At 40.9% G+C, this 18,928-nt stretch overlaps 3 protein-coding genes across 5 annotated transcripts; 2 read left to right on the forward strand and 1 right to left on the reverse strand.

The window, feature by feature from the left end:
* Positions 1–6,116: 6,116 nt before the first annotated feature.
* Positions 6,117–12,232, forward strand: tspo (translocator protein). Of its 3 annotated transcripts, none has more exons than XM_020486881.2 (4): positions 6,117–6,622; positions 10,441–10,618; positions 11,358–11,496; positions 11,704–12,232. In XM_020486881.2, exons 2-4 carry the CDS (start codon positions 10,443–10,445, stop codon positions 11,881–11,883), a joined length of 495 nt encoding a protein of 164 aa, XP_020342470.1. In that variant the 5' UTR covers positions 6,117–6,622; positions 10,441–10,442; the 3' UTR covers positions 11,884–12,232. The 3 variants fall into 3 exon arrangements, with proteins under 3 accessions (XP_020342470.1, XP_020342476.1, XP_020342483.1); XM_020486887.2 differs by having other exon boundaries at positions 6,354–6,630; XM_020486894.2 differs by lacking the exon at positions 6,117–6,622 and adding an exon at positions 8,640–8,845.
* A 65-nt stretch (positions 12,233–12,297) lies between these two features.
* On the reverse strand, positions 12,298–14,179 carry uqcc2 (ubiquinol-cytochrome c reductase complex assembly factor 2). Its single transcript, XM_020486898.2, has 4 exons — positions 13,951–14,179; positions 13,334–13,408; positions 13,024–13,093; positions 12,298–12,472 (listed from the first exon to the last, which is right to left on the reverse strand). Exons 1-4 carry the CDS (start codon positions 14,086–14,088, stop codon positions 12,360–12,362), a joined length of 396 nt encoding a protein of 131 aa, XP_020342487.1. The 5' UTR covers positions 14,089–14,179; the 3' UTR covers positions 12,298–12,359.
* tomm6 (translocase of outer mitochondrial membrane 6 homolog (yeast)) lies at positions 14,177–15,484 on the forward strand. The gene is made up of 3 exons (XM_020486901.2): positions 14,177–14,387; positions 14,748–14,870; positions 14,982–15,484. Exons 1-2 carry the CDS (start codon positions 14,284–14,286, stop codon positions 14,842–14,844), a joined length of 201 nt encoding a protein of 66 aa, XP_020342490.1. The 5' UTR covers positions 14,177–14,283; the 3' UTR covers positions 14,845–14,870; positions 14,982–15,484.
* The last annotated feature ends 3,444 nt before the right edge of the window (positions 15,485–18,928 follow it).

Genomic DNA, 18,928 nt, shown 5'->3' on the forward strand with positions numbered 1-18,928 from the left:
GAAAAGCATTCCAGGGGGAAGCTAGTTGAGAGAATGCCAAGAGTGTGCAAAGCTATCATCAAGGCAAAGGGTGGCTCCTTTGAAGAATCTCAAGTATAAAATGTATTTTGATTAGTTTAACACTTTTTTGGTCACTACATGATTCCATATGTGTTATTTCATAGTTTTGATGTCTTCACTATTATTCTACAATGTAGAAAATAGTAAAACATTAAGAAAAACCCTTGAATGAGTAGGTGTGTCCAAACTTTTGACTTGTACTGGACATATACGAACCAGAAGCCATGGATTACAGGCAACATCTGCACTGAGCTGAAGGCTAGAGCTGCCACTTTCAAGGAGCGGGACACTAATTTGGATGCTTATAGGAAATCCTGCTACGCCCTCTGATGAACCTTCAAACAGGAAAAGCGTCAATACAAGACTAAGATCGAATCCTACTACACCGGCTCTGGCGCTCGTCAGATGTGGCAGGGCTTGCAAACTATCATGGATCATAAAGGGAAACCCAGCCACGAGCTGCCCAGTGACACAAGCCTACCAGACGAGTTATACAGTGCCTTGCGAAAGTATTCGGCCCCCTTGAACTTTGCGACCTTTTGCCACATTTCAGGCTTCAAACATAAAGATATAAAACTGTATTTTTTTGTGAAGAATCAACAACAAGTGGGACACAATCATGAAGTGGAACGACATTTATTGGATATTTCAAACTTTTTTAACAAATCAAAAACAGAAAAATTGGGCGTGCAAAATTATTCAGCCCCCTTAAGTTAATACTTTGTAGCGCCACCTTTTGCTGCGATTACAGCTGTAAGTCGCTTGGGGTATGTCTCTATCAGTTTTGCACATCGAGAGACTGACATTTTTTCCCATTCCTCCTTGCAAAACAGCTCGAGCTCAGTGAGGTTGGATGGAGAGCCTTTGTGAACAGCAGTTTTCAGTTCTTTCCACAGATTCTCGATTGGATTCAGGTCTGGACTTTGACTTGGCCATTCTAACACCTGGATATGTTTATTTTTGAACCATTCCATTGTAGATTTTGCTTTATGTTTTGGATCATTGTCTTGTTGGAAGACAAATCTCCGTCCAGGTCTCAGGTCTTTTGCAGACTCCATCAGGTTTTCTTCCAGAAGGGTCCTGTATTTGGCTCCATCCATCTTCCCATCAATTTTAACCATCTTCCCTGTCCCTGCTGAAGAAAAGCAGGCCCAAACCATGATGCTGCCACCACCATGTTTGACAGTGGGGATGGTGTGTTCAGGGTGATGAGCTGTGTTGCTTTTACATAACGTGTTGCATTGTTGCCAAAAAGTTCAATTTTGGTTTCATCTGTGTTAGTATAATTTAATTATGCCAATGGGCTTTCATCAATTGAAAGCACTTCATCTATTTTATGAGAATTTGTAAGATTCCTTGTTTGCATAAAATAGACGCAGACCAGTCTTTAAATAATAGGTAATATAATTTATTCTCGGAGCGCGCTCCCACTCGAACACATTGCATCAGTTTAAATACAGATCATGACGTCATTTCACTGCCTTAACCCGAACCCCCTCCTGTCGACCGGGACAAAGTAAAGTGAAAAGTTCATTCTAACTTACTAACACACTCCCAGATAACCTTTGACCCCTCAACATTATCGATCACCACTGAACTGACAGTTTTAATTAACAGAAACCCTAGGAATGCACTCACTGCCTAATCTAAAAACCCCAGAGCTAAGTTTCAGGTTGGGTCAACCATAGGCTAACGACCTTATGTGTTTACACAGTCCACAACCCATTTGTTCCTGCCCAGTTGGAATGATTTTATTACTCCTTTCTCCTGTCCCACAATTCCTTCTTATGAACTCATACTGTTAATCAAATATAATATAACAGAGTATAAGTTTACTTACAGTTCCATTTAAAATGATTTGTTCAGTCATATTAATCAGAATTTCCTAACAATCTGACCAGAGCACCTTCTTCCACATGTTTGGTGTGTCTCCCAGGTGGCTTGTGGCAAACTTTAAACAACACTTTTTATGGATATCTTTAAGAAATGGCTTTCTTCTTGCCACTCTTCCATAAAGGCCAGATTTGTGCAATATACGACTGATTATTGTCCTATGGACAGAGTCTCCCACCTCAGCTGTAGATCTCTGCAGTTCATCCAGAGTGATCATGGGCCTCTTGGCTGCATCTCTGATCAGTCTTCTCCTTGTATGAGCTGAAAGTTTAGAGGGACGGCCAGGTCTTGGTAGATTTGCAGTGGTCTGATACTCCTTCCATTTCAATATTATCGCTTGCAGAGTGCTCCTTGGGATGTTCAAAGCTTGGGAAATCTTTTTGTATCCAAATCCGTCTTTAAACTTCTTCACAACAGTATCTCGGACCTGCCTGGTGTGTTCCTTGTTCTTCATGATGCTCTCTGCGCTTTTAACGGACCTCTGAGACTATCACAGTGCAGGTGCATTTATACGGAGACTTGATTACACACAGGTGGATTGTATTTATCATCATTAGTCATTTAGGTCAACATTGGATCATTCAGAGATCCTCACTGAACTTCTGGAGAGAGTTTGCTGCACTGAAAGTAAAAGGGTCTGAATAATTTTGCACGCCCAATTTTTCAGTTTTTGATTTGTTAAAAAAGTTTGAAATATCCAATAAATGTCGTTCCACTTCATGATTGTGTCCCACTTGTTGTTGATTCTTCACAAAAAAATACAGTTTTATATCTTTATGTTTGAAGCCTGAAATGTGGAAAAGGTCGCAAAGTTCAAGGGGGCCGAATAATTTCGCAAGGCACTGTATGCCTTCAATGCTCGCATTGAGGCAAGCATGAGAGCACCAGGATTTCCGGACGACTGTGTGATCATGCTCTCGGTAGCCGATGTAAGACCTTAAAACAGGTTAACATTCAAAAGGCTGCAGGGCCAGACGGATTACCAGGACGTGTACTCAGAACATGCGCTGACCAGCTGGCATGTGTCTTCACTGACGCTTCCAACCTCTCCCTTACCCAGTTTCTAATACCTAAATGTTTCAAGCAGACCACCATAGTCCCTGTGACCAAGAACGCCAAGGTAACCTGCCTCAATGACTACTTCCCCGTAGCACTCACATCTGTTCTACAGCTGCACCATCGAGATCATCCTGACTGATTGCATCACCTCTTGGTATGGCAACTGCTCGGCATCCGACTGCAATGCGCTACAGAGGGTAGTGTGTACGGCCCAGCACATCACTGGGGCCGAGTTTACATACACTCAATTAGTATTTGGTAGCATTGCCTTTAAATTGTTTAACTTGGGCCAAACGTTTCGGGTAGCCTTCCACAAGCTTCCCACAATAAGTTGGGTGAATTTTGGCACATTCCTCCTGACATAGCTGGTGTAACCGAATGATGTTTCTAGGCCTCCTTGCTCGCACATGCTTTTTCAGTTCTGCCAACAAATCTTCAATTGTGTTGAGGTCAGGGCTTTGTGATGGCCACTCCAATAACTTGACTTCGTTGTCATTAAGCCATTTTGCAACAACTTTGGAAGTATGCTCGGGGTCATTGTCCATTTGGAAAACCCATTTGCGACCAAGCTTTAACTTCCTGAATGATGTCTTGAGATGTTGCTTCAATATATCCACATAATTTTCCTCCCTCATGATGCCATCTATTTTGTGAAGTGCACCAGTCCCTCCTGCAGCAAAGGACCCCCACAACATGATGCTGCCACCCCCGTGCTTCACGGTTTGGATGGTGTTCTTCAGCTTGCAAGCCTCCCCCTTTTCCTCCAAACATAACAATGGTCATTATTGCCAAACAGTTCTATTTTTGTTTCATCAGACCAGAGGATATTTCTCCAAAAAGTTCAATCTTTGTCCCCATGTGCAGTTGTAAACCATAGTCTGGCTTTTTTATGGCAGTTTTGGAGCAGTGGCTTCTTCCTTGCTGAGCGGCCTTTCAGGTTATGACGATATAGGACTCCTTTACTGTGGATATAGATACTTTTGTACCTGTTTCCTCCATCATCTTCACAAGGTCCTTTGCTGATGTTCTGGGATTGATTTGCACTTTTCGCACCAAAGTATGTTCATCTCTAGGAGACAGAACGTGTCTCCTTCCTGAGCGGTAGGATGGCTACATGGTCCTATGGTGTTTATACTAGCGTACTATTGTTTGTACAGATAAACGTGGTACCTTCAGGTGTTTGGAAATTGCTCCCAATGATGAACCAGACTTGTGGAGGTCCACAATTTTCTTCTGAAGTCTTGGCTGATTTATTTGGATTTTCCCATGATTACAAGCAAAGAGGCACTGAGTTTTAAGGTAGGCCTTGAAATACATCCACAGGTACCCCTCCAATTGACTCAAATGTTGTCAATTAGCCTATCAGAAACTTCTAAAGCCATGACATCATTTTCTGGAATCTTCCAAGTTATTTAAAGGCACAGTCAATTTAGTGTATGTAAACTTCAGACCCACTGGAATTGTGATACAGTGAATTATAAGTGAAATAATCTGTCTGTAGACAATTGTTGGAAACATGTATTGTGTCATGCACAAAGTAGATGTCCTAACCGACTTGCCAAAACTATTTGTTGTTGACAAGACATTTGGGGAGTGGTTGAAAAACGAGTTTTAATGACTCCAACCTAAGTGTAGGTAAACTTCCAACTTCAACTGTATCTGGGTGTGATGTATGAAATATAATAGAATGTAATAGAATATAAGTAGAATAGAATAGAATGACTATCGCCCCTAGATAGACCATGTGGCATTCTGATTAAATAAAAAAACACAAAACAGCACAATTCACACGTAACAAATAGCTTACATATATGTATTTACTTCATTGTTAGTGTTTTTGTTGATGGGCCCCAGGCCAACTCTGTGATGATGGTATGGTATCCACACCTTCCAGAGTATGGCTTTTAAAAAAAGTGAACGCTTGCGCAGCTTCTGCGCAGCATTGATTCTACTCAATAGAACGACTGGTAGAGGTTATTGAATTACCGTTCTCTTAGCAGCAGGATATTATGCTACAGCACGATCGTCGATAATGTATTTTCTAAATAAGAGTCCCCCTGCAAAAATATCCGGGGCTTTTTAGCACTATAGTGCAGTACAACTGTTTTTGACAGCACTGCAACCACCTTTGAAAAAATAAATGGATAAATTGACCTATTTTGAAAGTTTACACAAATACTGGTAGGATTACGTGGGGTAGCTATCCCCCTAAGAACAATGTCCAATTGCTGACACAAAAAGCAATGTTTTTTATTTTTTTTTAAATTATGTGGATGATGGACATACATAGGCAAACAAATTATGAAGGGAAATAAGTGGCTACAGTTTACACTTTTTTGTTATTTAGTGAAATGTTGTTTTTAGAAAAGGGCCGTTTTTCCCAAGTACCTGGGTAACTGTTACTCTACAACCCAATATGTACCCCATGTACAGTCATGTTTTACTTATTTAACCTTTATTTAACTAGGCAGGTCAGTTAATAAGAACAAATTCTTAGTTACAATGAGGGCCTACACTATTACAATGTATTGCAATTGGGGATATGAAGGGGCGGAGTAAAAAGCCAGCAGCAGGCCATGCGACACAGTCCCCCTCAAAAACGAAACATATTTGGTTAGCAGAGACTACTGAGTATTTTCCACCCCACGTTAGCCCAATGAGTCCCACTGTGATGCTGTTGCATTTTGGACTTCAACCCCCTTTAAAACTGTGTGTTTGAGCTACAGACTTCTGGGTTGTACCATTGGATTCGTAAATTTATTCAGCATCTGTAAATACCAACCATTAGTCTGATTAAAGGGGGGGGGGGGGGGGGGTGAGCTAGAGTAGAGAGGGTGGTCAACAAAGTGCTGCTGGATATGTACGACACAGCCCCCCTCCAAAACTTCACATATTTGGTTAGCAGAGACCGTACTGAGTATTTTCCACCCCACTTTAGTTGAGACAGGTAGAAAAGTTATCTCTACAAGCCAAAATCTATCCCACGTACAGTCTAGTATTACAGTGTATTGCATTGGGGGCTATGGAGGGGCGGAGTGAAATCCAGCAGAAGGCTGTGTGAGATAGTCCCCCTCAAAAACCTAACCATATTTGGTTAGTAAAGACCCTAAGGATAATTTTCCACCATACTTTAGCGTAGACATGTAGAAAGGCAAGTTATCTCTCCAGACCAATATTCTCAACATACCTGTGTCAATATTGTACATTTTCATTATTGGTCATTAAAAAATATATATATTTTTCTTCATAAATTACTTATTGCCTTTTCTTGTTGGCCATTGTTAAATATATTTTGAATGAATTATCCACATTGGAATTTTTTTAAATGCGGACATTACCATACGAATGTAGTTCATCGTTTGTGCTGTTAGCAGCATACTAGTGGTTATAGAAGGGTTTTGTAACACATTGGGAGTGTCCTCCTAAACAAGAACTGCATGATAAGAGAACCCGATCCTTGAGAGAAACACTTTATCTTCGTTTTTCAGAATGTTTTAGAAAGGTGGTGTCAGGCCACCATTTCATTTATTCATTTCACCTTTCCCGAACCGTAGCCTACCAAGCTCCGTTTAACAACATCCTCGAACTATCGCACTCATCTATCTAACAGGTAAGCAGGTAAGAAGACTGCATTGTTACATTCGATTGACACAAGTTTGACAATGTTGCAATTTAACTTGTTAGTTGTTACAAAGTTGCAAATGAACCATAAGGTTCAATAATCATAAGAACAGAGTGGAGAATGTAGCTAGTATGGTTTGGTATTTTATAAATGTGTCTAATTTCCTCTTCTGATGCATTAATGGGATCTTTGTAAAGCATTTACGTTATGTGTCATGTGTTTATTTAAAACGAAACATATATAGCTTGATAATGCCATTTATTTTTCAGTGAAATTGTCCTAATATGCCTAGCCTTTTGCCTACTATAACTTTGTTGATGTGTTGCCAGGAGAAGTGAATGCGCACGGCCCTTTTACATCATGTGATTGAATGACCGTTTTGTTTTAGGTCCTAAAAGGGAAATGGACTTGCAATTGACATAGGCCTACTCTAAACTAGTTTCCAGGAAAGTGTTTGTAGTTTATAAATTATACATGCAGGCCTATAGGCTATTAGCAATTATTCAATATTTGTAATGTATTATACCATTTAGAGTTCAGCCGTTTGAACTGTCATTTTAATTCTGAAGTTGCAATAGGCACATCAAATTATGGGACACACTTTTGCTATAGATATCAGCGCACATATGCGTGCACAGTGTTGAGAACAAGCCTTACTCATGTCTGGATCTTGGAAACTATTCAACACACTGTGCATGTACAATGAGGCTTTACCCCAGTGTTTAACCCAAAAGGCTCAGACTGTAGTGTTACCATCTACGCGGGCCAGCACCTGTGTCTCACTGGGCCATGACTCCAGCGGACCTGCTTTAACTTGGGGCCAAGGCAAGGCCGCCGGGGTTTTCCGGAAGACATTAACAAAACAATGGCTAACTATGAACATGGGTTTACAGTACACATTTTAAGGTTAACACCGTCTCACAAAGCAACTGTTTTGATTATGCAGAGATAGTTGATTCTCTCTTCACAAGTCCCCACTGTCAGTCATAGCTATGGAAACACAATTTATAACATCAGGGTGTATAGACTAGTGTAACACTGGTGTTACAGTCGAAAAGCAGTAATAGAGAGCAGGTTGGCTAAACGGAACTATAGTAATGGATGTTGCTGTTTCATCAGGGTGCTACAAAGATGAAGTAAACCAATGTAATCGCTGAATGTTTGCTATTTCATGCAGACAAAGAAAGAAGCTAACTAAATTATTTAGTATTCGAATTTCACATTTTTTTAAGTTGATAATTTACGCTAAGTAATCCTAATGAGACTAGAGCTGTGTTTGAATACTCATATACTACCCACACTAACCATACTATTTGTTAAGTGAATTTAGTATATAGCATGCTTATTGGTCATATTATGGATTTAGTTAGTATGCCAAAAGTTCCCGGATGTCGTACTAAATTCGCCAAAATATGAAGTTTTCACGCAGAGGACGCTAATAATTTACGGCCCATAATGCAATTCTTCAGGAAATGGGCGTGACTTCACCTCGTTTTCAGATTTGAAGAAAATGGCGGAAAATATGCAGCCCGAGTACAACGAGAGCGAGTTCAAGTTCAGTGCTTTAACTTATGACAAATGCTAATGAAAATGTTACTTGGCCACTTATGCATAAAACGTGCCAGTATATTAACTATAGGCTAACTACCCAACGTTTATTGACTTAATTATTCCCGTCATTCTTAGTTTAGCTAAATGGTATAGACGAGCGATCTCAATGGACATTCGTGTCATTTCTAAATTCACTCTGGCTATCTAACGTTATTTCAGAGCACTCTCGTCTGAGTGTACCAGAACGCAGAGTAATGAATGTTCAACTGAAATGATACTGTTCATTTACAGTATACTAAAATTAATGTATACTGTTCCTGCTGCTTCATTACAGTATATACTCATTATGGAGTATACAGTATTGTAATGAAACAGGCAAGAAGCAGGTCTCGACCTAGCCCGAAGTCCAGCGCGCTGTCGATTGTGCCCCAAAAGCATTCTCAAGCGGCAGAGTCAATATCCGCTCTTTTAAACCAAGGGTCGTTGCAGTATGTTAGTATGGTTATTTGAACACAACTCAAGGTTGTGTTCGTAAATTCATTCTGAAGTGCCAGTGAACTCTGGCCCTTTGCCAGTTCAGAGCATTGTCAGATTGTAAGGTCAGAACGCTCTAAATTTGAAAAGACAAAGGCAGTCAAGCAACCAAGCTAACAGGTTACGGTAGGTTAGTTAGCTAGCTACTTCCAGACAAAAAAACTCACTTTGACCATTTTACTCGCCCTAGCAGAGCTGGTTAGGCTGTTTTCATATTAGCCAGAGTGTTGGTGACTGTAATTGTTATGTGGTCAATTATTTAATTACGCTTTTTGCCGATGTTTACTGGCACCTGCCATATTCAACTGGTGTTAAGCGTTCGTAAATTCCTCAGTTATCTTGCAACTCTGGCACACTCAGTGTATTTGCGAACGCGCCCTAGGTTGTGAGACTGGGTGTGTATGCCTCCACTCCAGGATTACATGGTAGTTTGCCTCATGTTAGGCTTTCGAACAAATAAATAAAACAAAGGACAACAAAATGCATCAGATTAACCGATTTTAATGAAGCTAGCAATGCATCTCAGTGATTGACAGTAGTCCACAGGTATTATTGCATGTTGACTAACACATGGCAGTGAAATTAGATTATATCTAGTCATGATCAGTTTCATAATTAATTCTGCTAAAATTAGTAGCTAGATTGGATTGATAGCGGCATATTGACGTTATTGGTTGGCTAGCAAGCAACACTTGGCGTTACACATCGTTCACTTTCAGGAAAACTGTCCCAGCCACTAGGTAGCTAGCTATCGTTAGTTCAAATAAAGCAAAACGATGTAACGTCACTAATATGAAAGTGCAAATGTAAACTATAAACCCACCATAGTTTAATTTATTTATGAGCTCTCAGGCGGAGTAGCCTGGTTGCCGTCTCTTTTCAGCTACTTCATTCCACTCCCTGTAGCCTACTCCGTGTCATACGCAGTTGTTGTCAATTTAGCCTTTATTTCTCTGATCTTAGTAGCAGAAAGCATTTTCTATTTGTACAGTCAAATACTTTCTATAGAACAAACTGGGGGGAGGCAACCGAAATTAATAATGATTTAATGTGTGTTATATTAAACAGAGGGAGTAAAATGTAGGCAAGCAATACACATTTCAGAACAACTACTAGTCGAATAAGACATGGGAGAGATGAGAAATTACTAGTGCCTCCCCCGCGATCAAAGGACACATAAAAAATGCTTTCTGCTAAGATCAGTGAAATGTAGGCTAAACTGACAACGGGATGAAGGGCAGAAATCTCAACTAGCGAGCAATACGCAGCAATGAAGAATTGAGTGCGTGCGCGTTTAGGTGAAGGGGGGGATTCTGGCAGGGAGAGATTTTCGGCACAAGACCTGTTATTGTAAATAAGAATTTGTTCTTAACCGACTTGCCTAGTTAAATAAAGGTTAATAAAAAAATGTTAATGGCCAGAAATAACTTTGGCAAATGACAGGAGGGGAAAGGACTGGAAAACCTGTGGTGTAAGTAATGTTAGCTAAAACGACTGATACCGAGACAACAGGCAGAGGGTTCTCGTTGGAACGTGGACGCGCATCAGACAGTACTTGCACTTTGAAACCCACGCCCACTGAGCAAAATGCCTTGAAAGGAGTGTGTCCCATCCCATCAAATTATAGCCTACAAGTGTAATGAATTCTACAGAATAATAATGAACAGGTTTAACCAATGTAATTAACTAATCATTAACAGGCAGTACCCTCTCTTCTCCAGACATGTCGTGGCTGCCTATGCTTGGTTTGACTGCCCTACCTCATCTAGGGGGGCTCTATGGAGGCTACGTGACACGCAAGCAGGTGAAAACCTGGTACACCACTCTCAACAAGCCGTCATGGCGTCCAAATAATGCTGCGTTCCCAATAGTGTGGACCACCCTCTACACAGGCATGGGGTGAGTGAGAGACAGCATACTCTGCCAGTTTGAAAACAATCCTCTAAACCCCTTCCATTATCAGATTTGAATTGCAACCAATATGGTACTGTACACCTATCTAGATTCTACATAATGTTTGCTGTTTCCCAACTGAATGTGGTGGAAATCAGCTTCATGCACTTCATTCAGAAAAGCATTTTACTTTTTTTTACAAATGTTTTTTTTATTTATTTTTTACCACTTTTTCTCCCCAATTTCATGGTATCCAATTGTTGTAGTAGCTACTATCTTGTCTCATCGCTACAACTCCCGTACGTGCTCGGGAGAGACGAAGGTTGAAAGTCATGCGTCCTCCGATACACAACCCAACCAAGCCGCACTGCTTCTTAACACAGCGCGCATCCAACCCGGAAGCCAGCCGCACCAATGCGCCGGAGGAAACAACGTGCACCTGGCCACCTTGGTTAGCGCACACTGCGCCCAGCCCGCCACAGGAGTCACTGGTGCGCGATGAGACAAGGACACCCCTACCGACCAAGCCCTCCCTAACCCGGGCGACGCTAGGCCAATTGTGCGTCGCAGCCGGTTACGACAGAGCCTGGGCGCGAACCCAGGGACTCTGATGGCACAGCTGGCGCTGCAGTACAGCGCCCTTAACCACCCGGGAGGCAGAAAAGCATTTTACCACTATTTTATTTTTATGAATCATGAAATATGGAACTAACATGCATTTTATCATTGATGATCACCCTGATAGGTATGGCTCCTACCTGGTGTGGAAGGAGTGTGGGGGTTTCACTGAGGATGCTGTGGTACCTTTGGGATTCTATGGGTTGCAGCTGGCTCTCAACTGGGCCTGGACTCCGATCTTCTTTGGAGCACACAAGTTGAAAATGGTGAGCTCTCAGATAATGCACATGGTTGTGGGCTGGTCAAAAGGACTCATGGCTTCAGGTTGAGATAATGAGGAGCAGTACACTCAAAATTTCTCTGAATATAATTTTTTCCAATAGGTGATCCATAGACACATTCCATTGTAAAAACCACCTCCATTCTGCTGCCGTGAGTGCGATATGATCAATGTTGTGTCCTCTCTCCCCCAGGCACTCATAGAGATAGTGATGTTGACTGGTGCTGTTGGAGCCACCATGGTATCCTGGTATCCCGTCAATCGCACGGCCAGCCTGCTCCTGACACCCTACCTTGCATGGCTGTGCCTGGCCACCTCCCTTAACTACTGCATATGGAGAGATAACCCGGATGAGGATGAAAAGGAGGAGTAGGCAACACGGTATTTTCTGTACTTGGTTCCAGCTCCATTGGCCAAACAATTTGTATAATGATGATGTGCTACTGCATTTTTGCTTTTTTACATAAAATAAAGGTTTCTCTCATAACCTAATCGCCAATGAAGAAATTGGGGCTTGGCTTTTGCAAGATTTAAGAAATGTTTTTCAATGCCCTTTAATTTATTCCAATATTTCTGTTGAAGAAACTTACCATGGCTTTGTATTATACTGATATTTCCTTGTCTTATTACAAGGAAAGTACATGCCAGCAAAGCCTTAAGTATATCAGATTTGATTTACATTTGCCTATTATGTTGTTCACATTAAAAAATGTCATACTTTATATGCCCCATCATTTCTTCTGTATGATACAATGGCCCTGCTTAAATGACAAGAGATCCAAAGAAATAAGAATAACGTTTTATTTCTAAAGTGGCTGAATGGGAGAGGAAAGATACACAGCCCAAGTGCTACTTGTTTTCAGGAACCTTCTCAGGGGTGACATCTTCTGGTTTGGTGGAGAAACGCTCTGTGAGAGTTTTCCACAAGCCCTTCTTCTCTTCATCCATCTGCTGCATGCTACCTGTGAGGGGGAAGATACAAGAGAGGGGTTATAGAGACATCAGAACCATTACCATGCATTTTCTGAACACCCGGTGTAGTTCCTTTAGCTTGTGTGCCAGTTTGCTGTTTTGGCTCTCTTGCAGTCTGGGTGCCAGCCTCCTGCTGAAAGAGTGCGGGTGTCTAGTCTGCCAGAGGGCCCCCAGGCTAGTGCTAGTCTGTTTCTCCTCTCTAAGGAAAAAGCTTCTATGAACATGCTGGTATCCTCAAAGTCCACTCGATAGTGCTATTAGCCCGATTAACACTACAGGTGTTGTTTTTGAGACAACATCATGACTGATATAGTAGTCTATGCTTTTTCATTGATGTGTCTAAAACTGACAGTAGTAGAAGACATGAACTATTAATAGAACATTTGGTATTGAAAAGAAATAGGGACGTGTGTATGTCCTCAAAATAAATACAGAAGCATTTTCACTTTTGATGACAATGTCATATTCACATAGCTGCAAGCATAAAGAAAGAAAGTGATATACTTGGGAAAATGGATATGTAGAGATATTGTGTCCATACCTGTTGCTAATAGCATTCTACATTCTTCCACTGTGACACCTGTAAAACTGGTGTCTCTTGTGCGGGGGAACTGTGAACAGATATTACAGGAGATAAAGGTGATGATAAACCTGACTGACATCACTTGGCTGATTCCAAGCTCTTTCATAGCTGCCGCAAGAAGCAAATGTATCGAGTAATGAACAGATATCACTCTGAGTGGTCCTGGCTGTGGATTTGGGCCTATGGGTTGGTTAGACCTATGCTATGATATGAAAGTCTCTACATTAAAGCCAATACAATATCAATAGGGATATAAGGGAATACTTACTCGTTCTCTGTATATGTTAGTGTTAATCCGGGCCAAGCTGTCATACATTTGATCACACTTCTCTGGATCCGAGAGCTGTCAAGAAAGATCAGAACAGTTAATAGGGGGACCATACAATATCCACATCTAGCAACTATCCACATACAGATAAGGGCACTTTGTAAGATTTCATGCTGTTCAATGGTCAGTTCAATTTCAAAATAAGTGTGAAAATTACTAATTTAAAGTTAAGAAATGTTTAAAACCATCATGTTGATCTTAGGTGAGGCTACATTTCCTCAGCCCCATTCCTCAATTTACCAAACCGTGGCAGAAGGCTTTTCAAATGACAGATAATGCCTTTGCCTTTTGTAAGTAAACCAGTCCCTCCGTGCTACTGAATGATTGTTTGGACTGTCGTGTCTCACAACTCAATAAAATATATTGAAAAACATTTTATTATAGCTCTAAAGGTTGCGATTGTCATTACTAAACATGTTTGTTTAGCCTGTAACTGCAAGGTTGATATGGACGGGTGCCCTATCATCACCATCCTACGCTAGTTAAACTTCAGCCTGAAGCTATCTAGCCACATTGGTTAGCGTTCTCGTACGACATATGAAGCGGAATCGTTTTACCTGTGTGTTTTCACCTTCACGAAAGGCAAGGGCTACTCTCTGTCTTAGAAACGTTCCTAAATCACGGCCTTTCTTTGATTCGTCCCGTGGCCATTCTTCGCAGAGTTTCAAAAACCGACGGTACCGTGTTGCAGACATTTTCTGTTATGGAACGCAAAAAACTACTATGAATATGTTAGATAAAGACATTATTGAACGACCTGAGTTTGGCCGCTATCGGCGACCGTAGTTTCAACTTCATGGCATTCCGTATTGGTGTTACATGTCAATCCTTCCCCTCGCTGGGAAATCGTTATTTAGCAGAAAGGCAAGCACTCACACTAAAAAGCTAATATGAGTGGAGCTGGAAAAAAGGCTGTCGGGGCACCGTCTGGTGGTGTCGGGGAATGGATCAGTACCGCATGTCGGTTCGCTACAGATAGGAATGATTTTCGAAGGTAGTTATGATTAAACATTCACATTGTAGCTAGCTATCTTGCTAAACATGTGCCTGCTTTGCCCTTGGATATACCGGTATGAACACCCCTTAGCTAATTGCTCAGCAGTCATTGCAAACATAACATCAAATTCGAACGAACATGTTTTTGTGATATTTGGGACACATTTTGTGATACGTTGTGGGGTTGGGCAACCCCATAACAATACCCCCCAACACACAAACTGTAAGAGTCAACGTGGAACTAACTCGGTAAAGTAATGAATATAATGAATTGTATTGTCTCCCGTGACGTTATTCATGAAGATCATTTTGTTGTAAATAATTATATTAATTCATTGTTTAATGTGTCTTTATTTAGGAACCTACTGGTCAACCTGGGCCTTTTTGCAGCTGGAGTTTGGGTTGCCAGGAATCTCTCAGATTTTGACCTGATGTCTCCTCAACCAATCACGTAGTGCAATAACTGGATTGATGTCGGGAGGTACAGGGCAGGCCTCACTTCAATTCATGTTTGATTACCTGGTATATGTGTAATATTGTTTTTTTGCTAGTTGAATGAACACCAGTATTAATATCTCTATTTTATTTTCAGGTGTCTCGGACCAAAATGGCAGTCGAAGGGACAAGATATATGCTTTATATTTTCTATTTTATTGGTTGGTGATGGGATAATGTTAAAGATAGTCTGGAAACTGCTGTGACTGATAATTACTTTATTTGAACTGTATTGCTTTCAGTATCAACACACTTTCAGTTCTCTTCATTATGTACATGTTAGATCCAATGCACACAGTGACATAACTTATGACAATCATTTACCTGCTTAAATAAAGTTCATAATACTTTAACTTGCATCTTAAGTGCTAGAGAGAACTTCAAAACTGAGCTTGGTGTGGAATCAATCATAAAACAGAAATTCTTCAAGAATCTAAGTCTGTGCATGCCCACTTAGCCATGGGGGCAAGAGAACCAGTCTGCACTATGCTACTGCTGTCAGTGTCAACAAAGAAATGTGACAACCAGAAGCAGGCATACTTTGAAGTTACCGTTAGATTGATAAACAAACTGTAGAAACAATGATCTATAATTCATTAGTCAAAGTAAATTATATGTGGTAAGAAAGGAATAAGCGTTGAACTGGTGTATCATTTTTTACTAGGCTACCGGTTTTATTTGCTAGTGCGGAACAAAAATATAAATGCAACATGTAAAGTTTAGTCCCATGTTTCAAGAGCTGAAATAAAAAAATCTTAAGACATTTTCCATATACAGAAAAAGCTTCAATCTCAAATTTTGTGCACAAATTTGTTTACATCCCTGTTAGTGAGCATTTCTCCTTTGCCAAGGTAATCCATCCAATTGACATGTGTGGGATATGAAGAAGCAGATTAAACACATGATCATTACAAGGTGCATCTTGTGCTGGGGACAAAAGGCCACTCAAGTGTACAGTTTTGTCACACAACACAATGGCTGCGGTCCAATCTCAAAGTAGACAGCACTCAGCCCTTGAATGATGTTTTACATTGTCACATCCGAGTGCTCCTTAAATGTCTCTTGCCCAAGCGAGGGAGAGTGTTGATCGGAGACGCAATGTCCTTGGTGAAAATCTTAAAGTTTACCTTAAAAACAACCCACCTAAAGCTATTGATGTAGCTAGCTACAGTTACCCATACTAGCTGGCTAGCTAGTTTTATAGTTTGGTCATTTATTCCAATACATTTCAGAATTCCCAAAAATATGTCTATGAAGCTAGCTAAGTTTTATAGCCTCCTCACTCTGAGACTAAGCCAATTTGCCATCTCTAAAATCAATGTCATTGTCGTGGAAATTCTTACACAGGGACTCTCAAAGTCAATCTTAAATGAATCATTGTTTATTGTCAGTGTGCTGGAAAGGTTCCAACCAACTCATTGCACAATAGTACACAAGTCAATCAGGAGCTATGCCTGGGCAGACCCAGCAGTTGTCTAATATACAGCTATGATATAGCATAATTAATCAATACCGTTTTGTTTCATTCATGTGACCGACCAATACTGTTTCACAACACGTGACAGACCAACACCTCACAAGGCTTCTCTCTAAACTGAGACCTTGAAACGATATCTATCATTCGTTTTCAAAACACGGTCTGGACGTACTGCCAAATTGCAGCTACTGATAAGTGAGGATTTGTACAGTCAGCCACTTGCATGAACACATAAATTGGTTATTAGAACAGCACATGAATAGAAGACAGAAATTAGTTAAAAGAAAAGCACAAACATTAAAATTCGCCTACACCACATACAATAGTTCCTGTCAAAGGTTGACACACTTACGCATTCAAGGGTTTTTCTTTATTTTGACTATTTTCTACATTGTAGACGAATAGTTCAGACTTCAAAAATATGAAATAACACATGAAGTCATGTAGTAACCAAAAAAGTGTTAAACTAATCAAAATATATTTGAGATTCTTCAAAGTAGCCACACTGCCATGACAGCTTTGCACACTCTTTGCATTCTCTCAACCTGCTTCACCTGGAATGCTTTTCCAACAGACTTGAAGGAGTTCCCACATATGCTGAGCACTTGTTGGCTGCATTTCCTTTACTCTGCGGTCCAACTTATCCCAAACCATCTCAATTGGGTTGAGGTCGGGTGATTGTGGAGGTCAAGTCATCTGATGCAGCACTCCATCACTCTGCTTCTTGGTCAAATAGACTACACAGCCTGGAGGTGTGTTGGGTCATTGTCCTTTTGAAAAACAAATTATAGTCCTACTAAGCGCAAACCAGATGGGATGGCGTATCACTGCAGAATGCTGTGGTAGCCATGCTGGTTAAGTGTGCCTTGAATTCTAATTAAATCATGAAAGTGTCACCAGCAAAGCACCATCACACCTCCATGCTTCATGATGGGAGCCACACATGCAGAAATCATCCATTCACCTACTCTGCTTCTCACAAAGTCATGGCGGTTGGAACCAAAATTGTCACATTTGGACTCATCAGACCAAAGGACAGATTTCCACCAGTCTAATGTCCATTGCTCATGTCTCTTGGCCCAAGCAAGTCTCTTCTTCTGATTGGTGTCCTTTAGTAGTGGGTTCTTTGCAGCAATTCGACCATGAAGGCCTGATTCAAGTAGTCTCCTCTGAACAGTTGAGGTTGAGATGTGTCTGTTACTTGAACTCAGTGAAGCATTTATTTGGCCTTCAATTTCTGAGGCTGGTAACTCTAATGAACGTATCCTCTGCAGCAGAGGTAACTCTGGGTCTTCCTTTCCTGTGGCGGTCCTCATGAGAGCCAGTTCCATCATAGCACTTGATGGTTTTTGCGACTGCACTTCTTGAAATGTTCCATATTGACCTTCATGTCTTACAGTAATGATGGACTGTCGTTTCTATTTGATTATTTGAGCTGTTGTCATAATATGGACTTGGTCTTTTTCCAAATAGGGCTATCTTCTGTATACCACCGCTACCTTGTCACAACACAACTGATTGTCTCAAACGCATTAAGAAGGAAAGAAATTTCACAAATTAACTTTTAACAAGGCACACCACATTCCAGGTGACTACCTCATAAAGCTGGTTGAGATAATGCCAATAGTGTGCAAAGCTGTCATCACGGCAAAGGGTAGCTACTTTGAAGAATCTCAAATATAAAATATATTTAGATTTGTTTAACATTTTTTTGATTACTACATGATTTCATGTGTCCAAACCTTTGACTGGTGCTGTATATATATATATATATATATATATATATATATATATGTGTGTTTGTTTATAAATATACATATTTTTTAGCAAGCTAGCATCATAATTTTGTCTGACATGCCAAAAATGCAGCCGTGTTGAATAAATGTTACACTTCGCCGCCACCGGAGAATGACACCTGACTACAGTTGCATTGTGGGTCTGGCTTCTTCACCTGTGGGATCGTCTGAAAAATTCATTCTGAGTGGGTGTTTGCCCTCCCAGGCCCCCCATGGCTGTGCAGATGCCCAGTCATGTGAAATCCATAGATTAGCCTAATTCATTTAAATTGACTGATTTCCTTATATGAACTGTAACTTATTAAGATCTTTGAAATTGTTACATGTTGCATTTATTTTTTTGTTCAGTATAGTTCCCCCGCAAACTTGCTATGCTTGAGTTGGGGCGGTATGCAAACTGAATACTGAATTGGGTCTAGGGTGGCAGGTAAGGTGGAGGTTATATGATTCTTGACTAGTCTCTCAGAGGAATACCTATGTAAGAATGCTGTTCATTGACTTCAGCTTAGCATTCAATACCATAGTACCCTCCAAGCTCATCATTAAGCCGAAGGCCCTGGGTCTCAACCCCATCCTGTGCAATTGGGTCCTGGACTTCCTAATGGGCCGCCCCCAGGTAGTGAAGGTGGGAAACAACATCTTCACTTCGCTGATCCTCAACATTGGGGCCCCACAAGGGTGTGTGCTCAGCTCCCTCCTGTACTCCCTTGACTGCATAGCCATGCACGCCTCCAACTCAATCATCAAGTCTGCAGACGACACAACAGTAGT

The sequence above is a fragment of the Oncorhynchus kisutch genome, linkage group LG1 (assembly GCF_002021735.2).
Source record: "Oncorhynchus kisutch isolate 150728-3 linkage group LG1, Okis_V2, whole genome shotgun sequence".
Taxonomy (NCBI): domain Eukaryota; kingdom Metazoa; phylum Chordata; class Actinopteri; order Salmoniformes; family Salmonidae; genus Oncorhynchus; species Oncorhynchus kisutch.

What these genes read in the sequence shown, in the direction of transcription:
- tomm6 (XM_020486901.2), top strand. Translation starts at nt 14,284, where the DNA reads ATGAGTGGAGCTGGAAAAAAGGCTGTCGGGGCACCGTCTGGTGGTGTC. An exon ending in GATAGGAATGATTTTCGAAG is followed by an intron (nt 14,388 to 14,747) that starts GTAGTTATGATT and finishes GTCTTTATTTAG; the next exon opens with GAACCTACTGGTCAACCTGG.
- uqcc2 (XM_020486898.2), bottom strand. Translation starts at nt 14,088, where the DNA reads ATGTCTGCAACACGGTACCGTCGGTTTTTGAAACTCTGCGAAGAATGG. An exon ending in GTGAAGGTGAAAACACACAG is followed by an intron (nt 13,409 to 13,950) that starts GTAAAACGATTC and finishes CTTTCTTGACAG; the next exon opens with CTCTCGGATCCAGAGAAGTG. An exon ending in TAGAATGCTATTAGCAACAG is followed by an intron (nt 12,473 to 13,023) that starts GTATGGACACAA and finishes TCCCCCTCACAG; the next exon opens with GTAGCATGCAGCAGATGGAT.
- tspo (XM_020486881.2), top strand. Translation starts at nt 10,443, where the DNA reads ATGTCGTGGCTGCCTATGCTTGGTTTGACTGCCCTACCTCATCTAGGG. An exon ending in ACCCTCTACACAGGCATGGG is followed by an intron (nt 10,619 to 11,357) that starts GTGAGTGAGAGA and finishes TCACCCTGATAG; the next exon opens with GTATGGCTCCTACCTGGTGT. An exon ending in GAGCACACAAGTTGAAAATG is followed by an intron (nt 11,497 to 11,703) that starts GTGAGCTCTCAG and finishes TCTCTCCCCCAG; the next exon opens with GCACTCATAGAGATAGTGAT.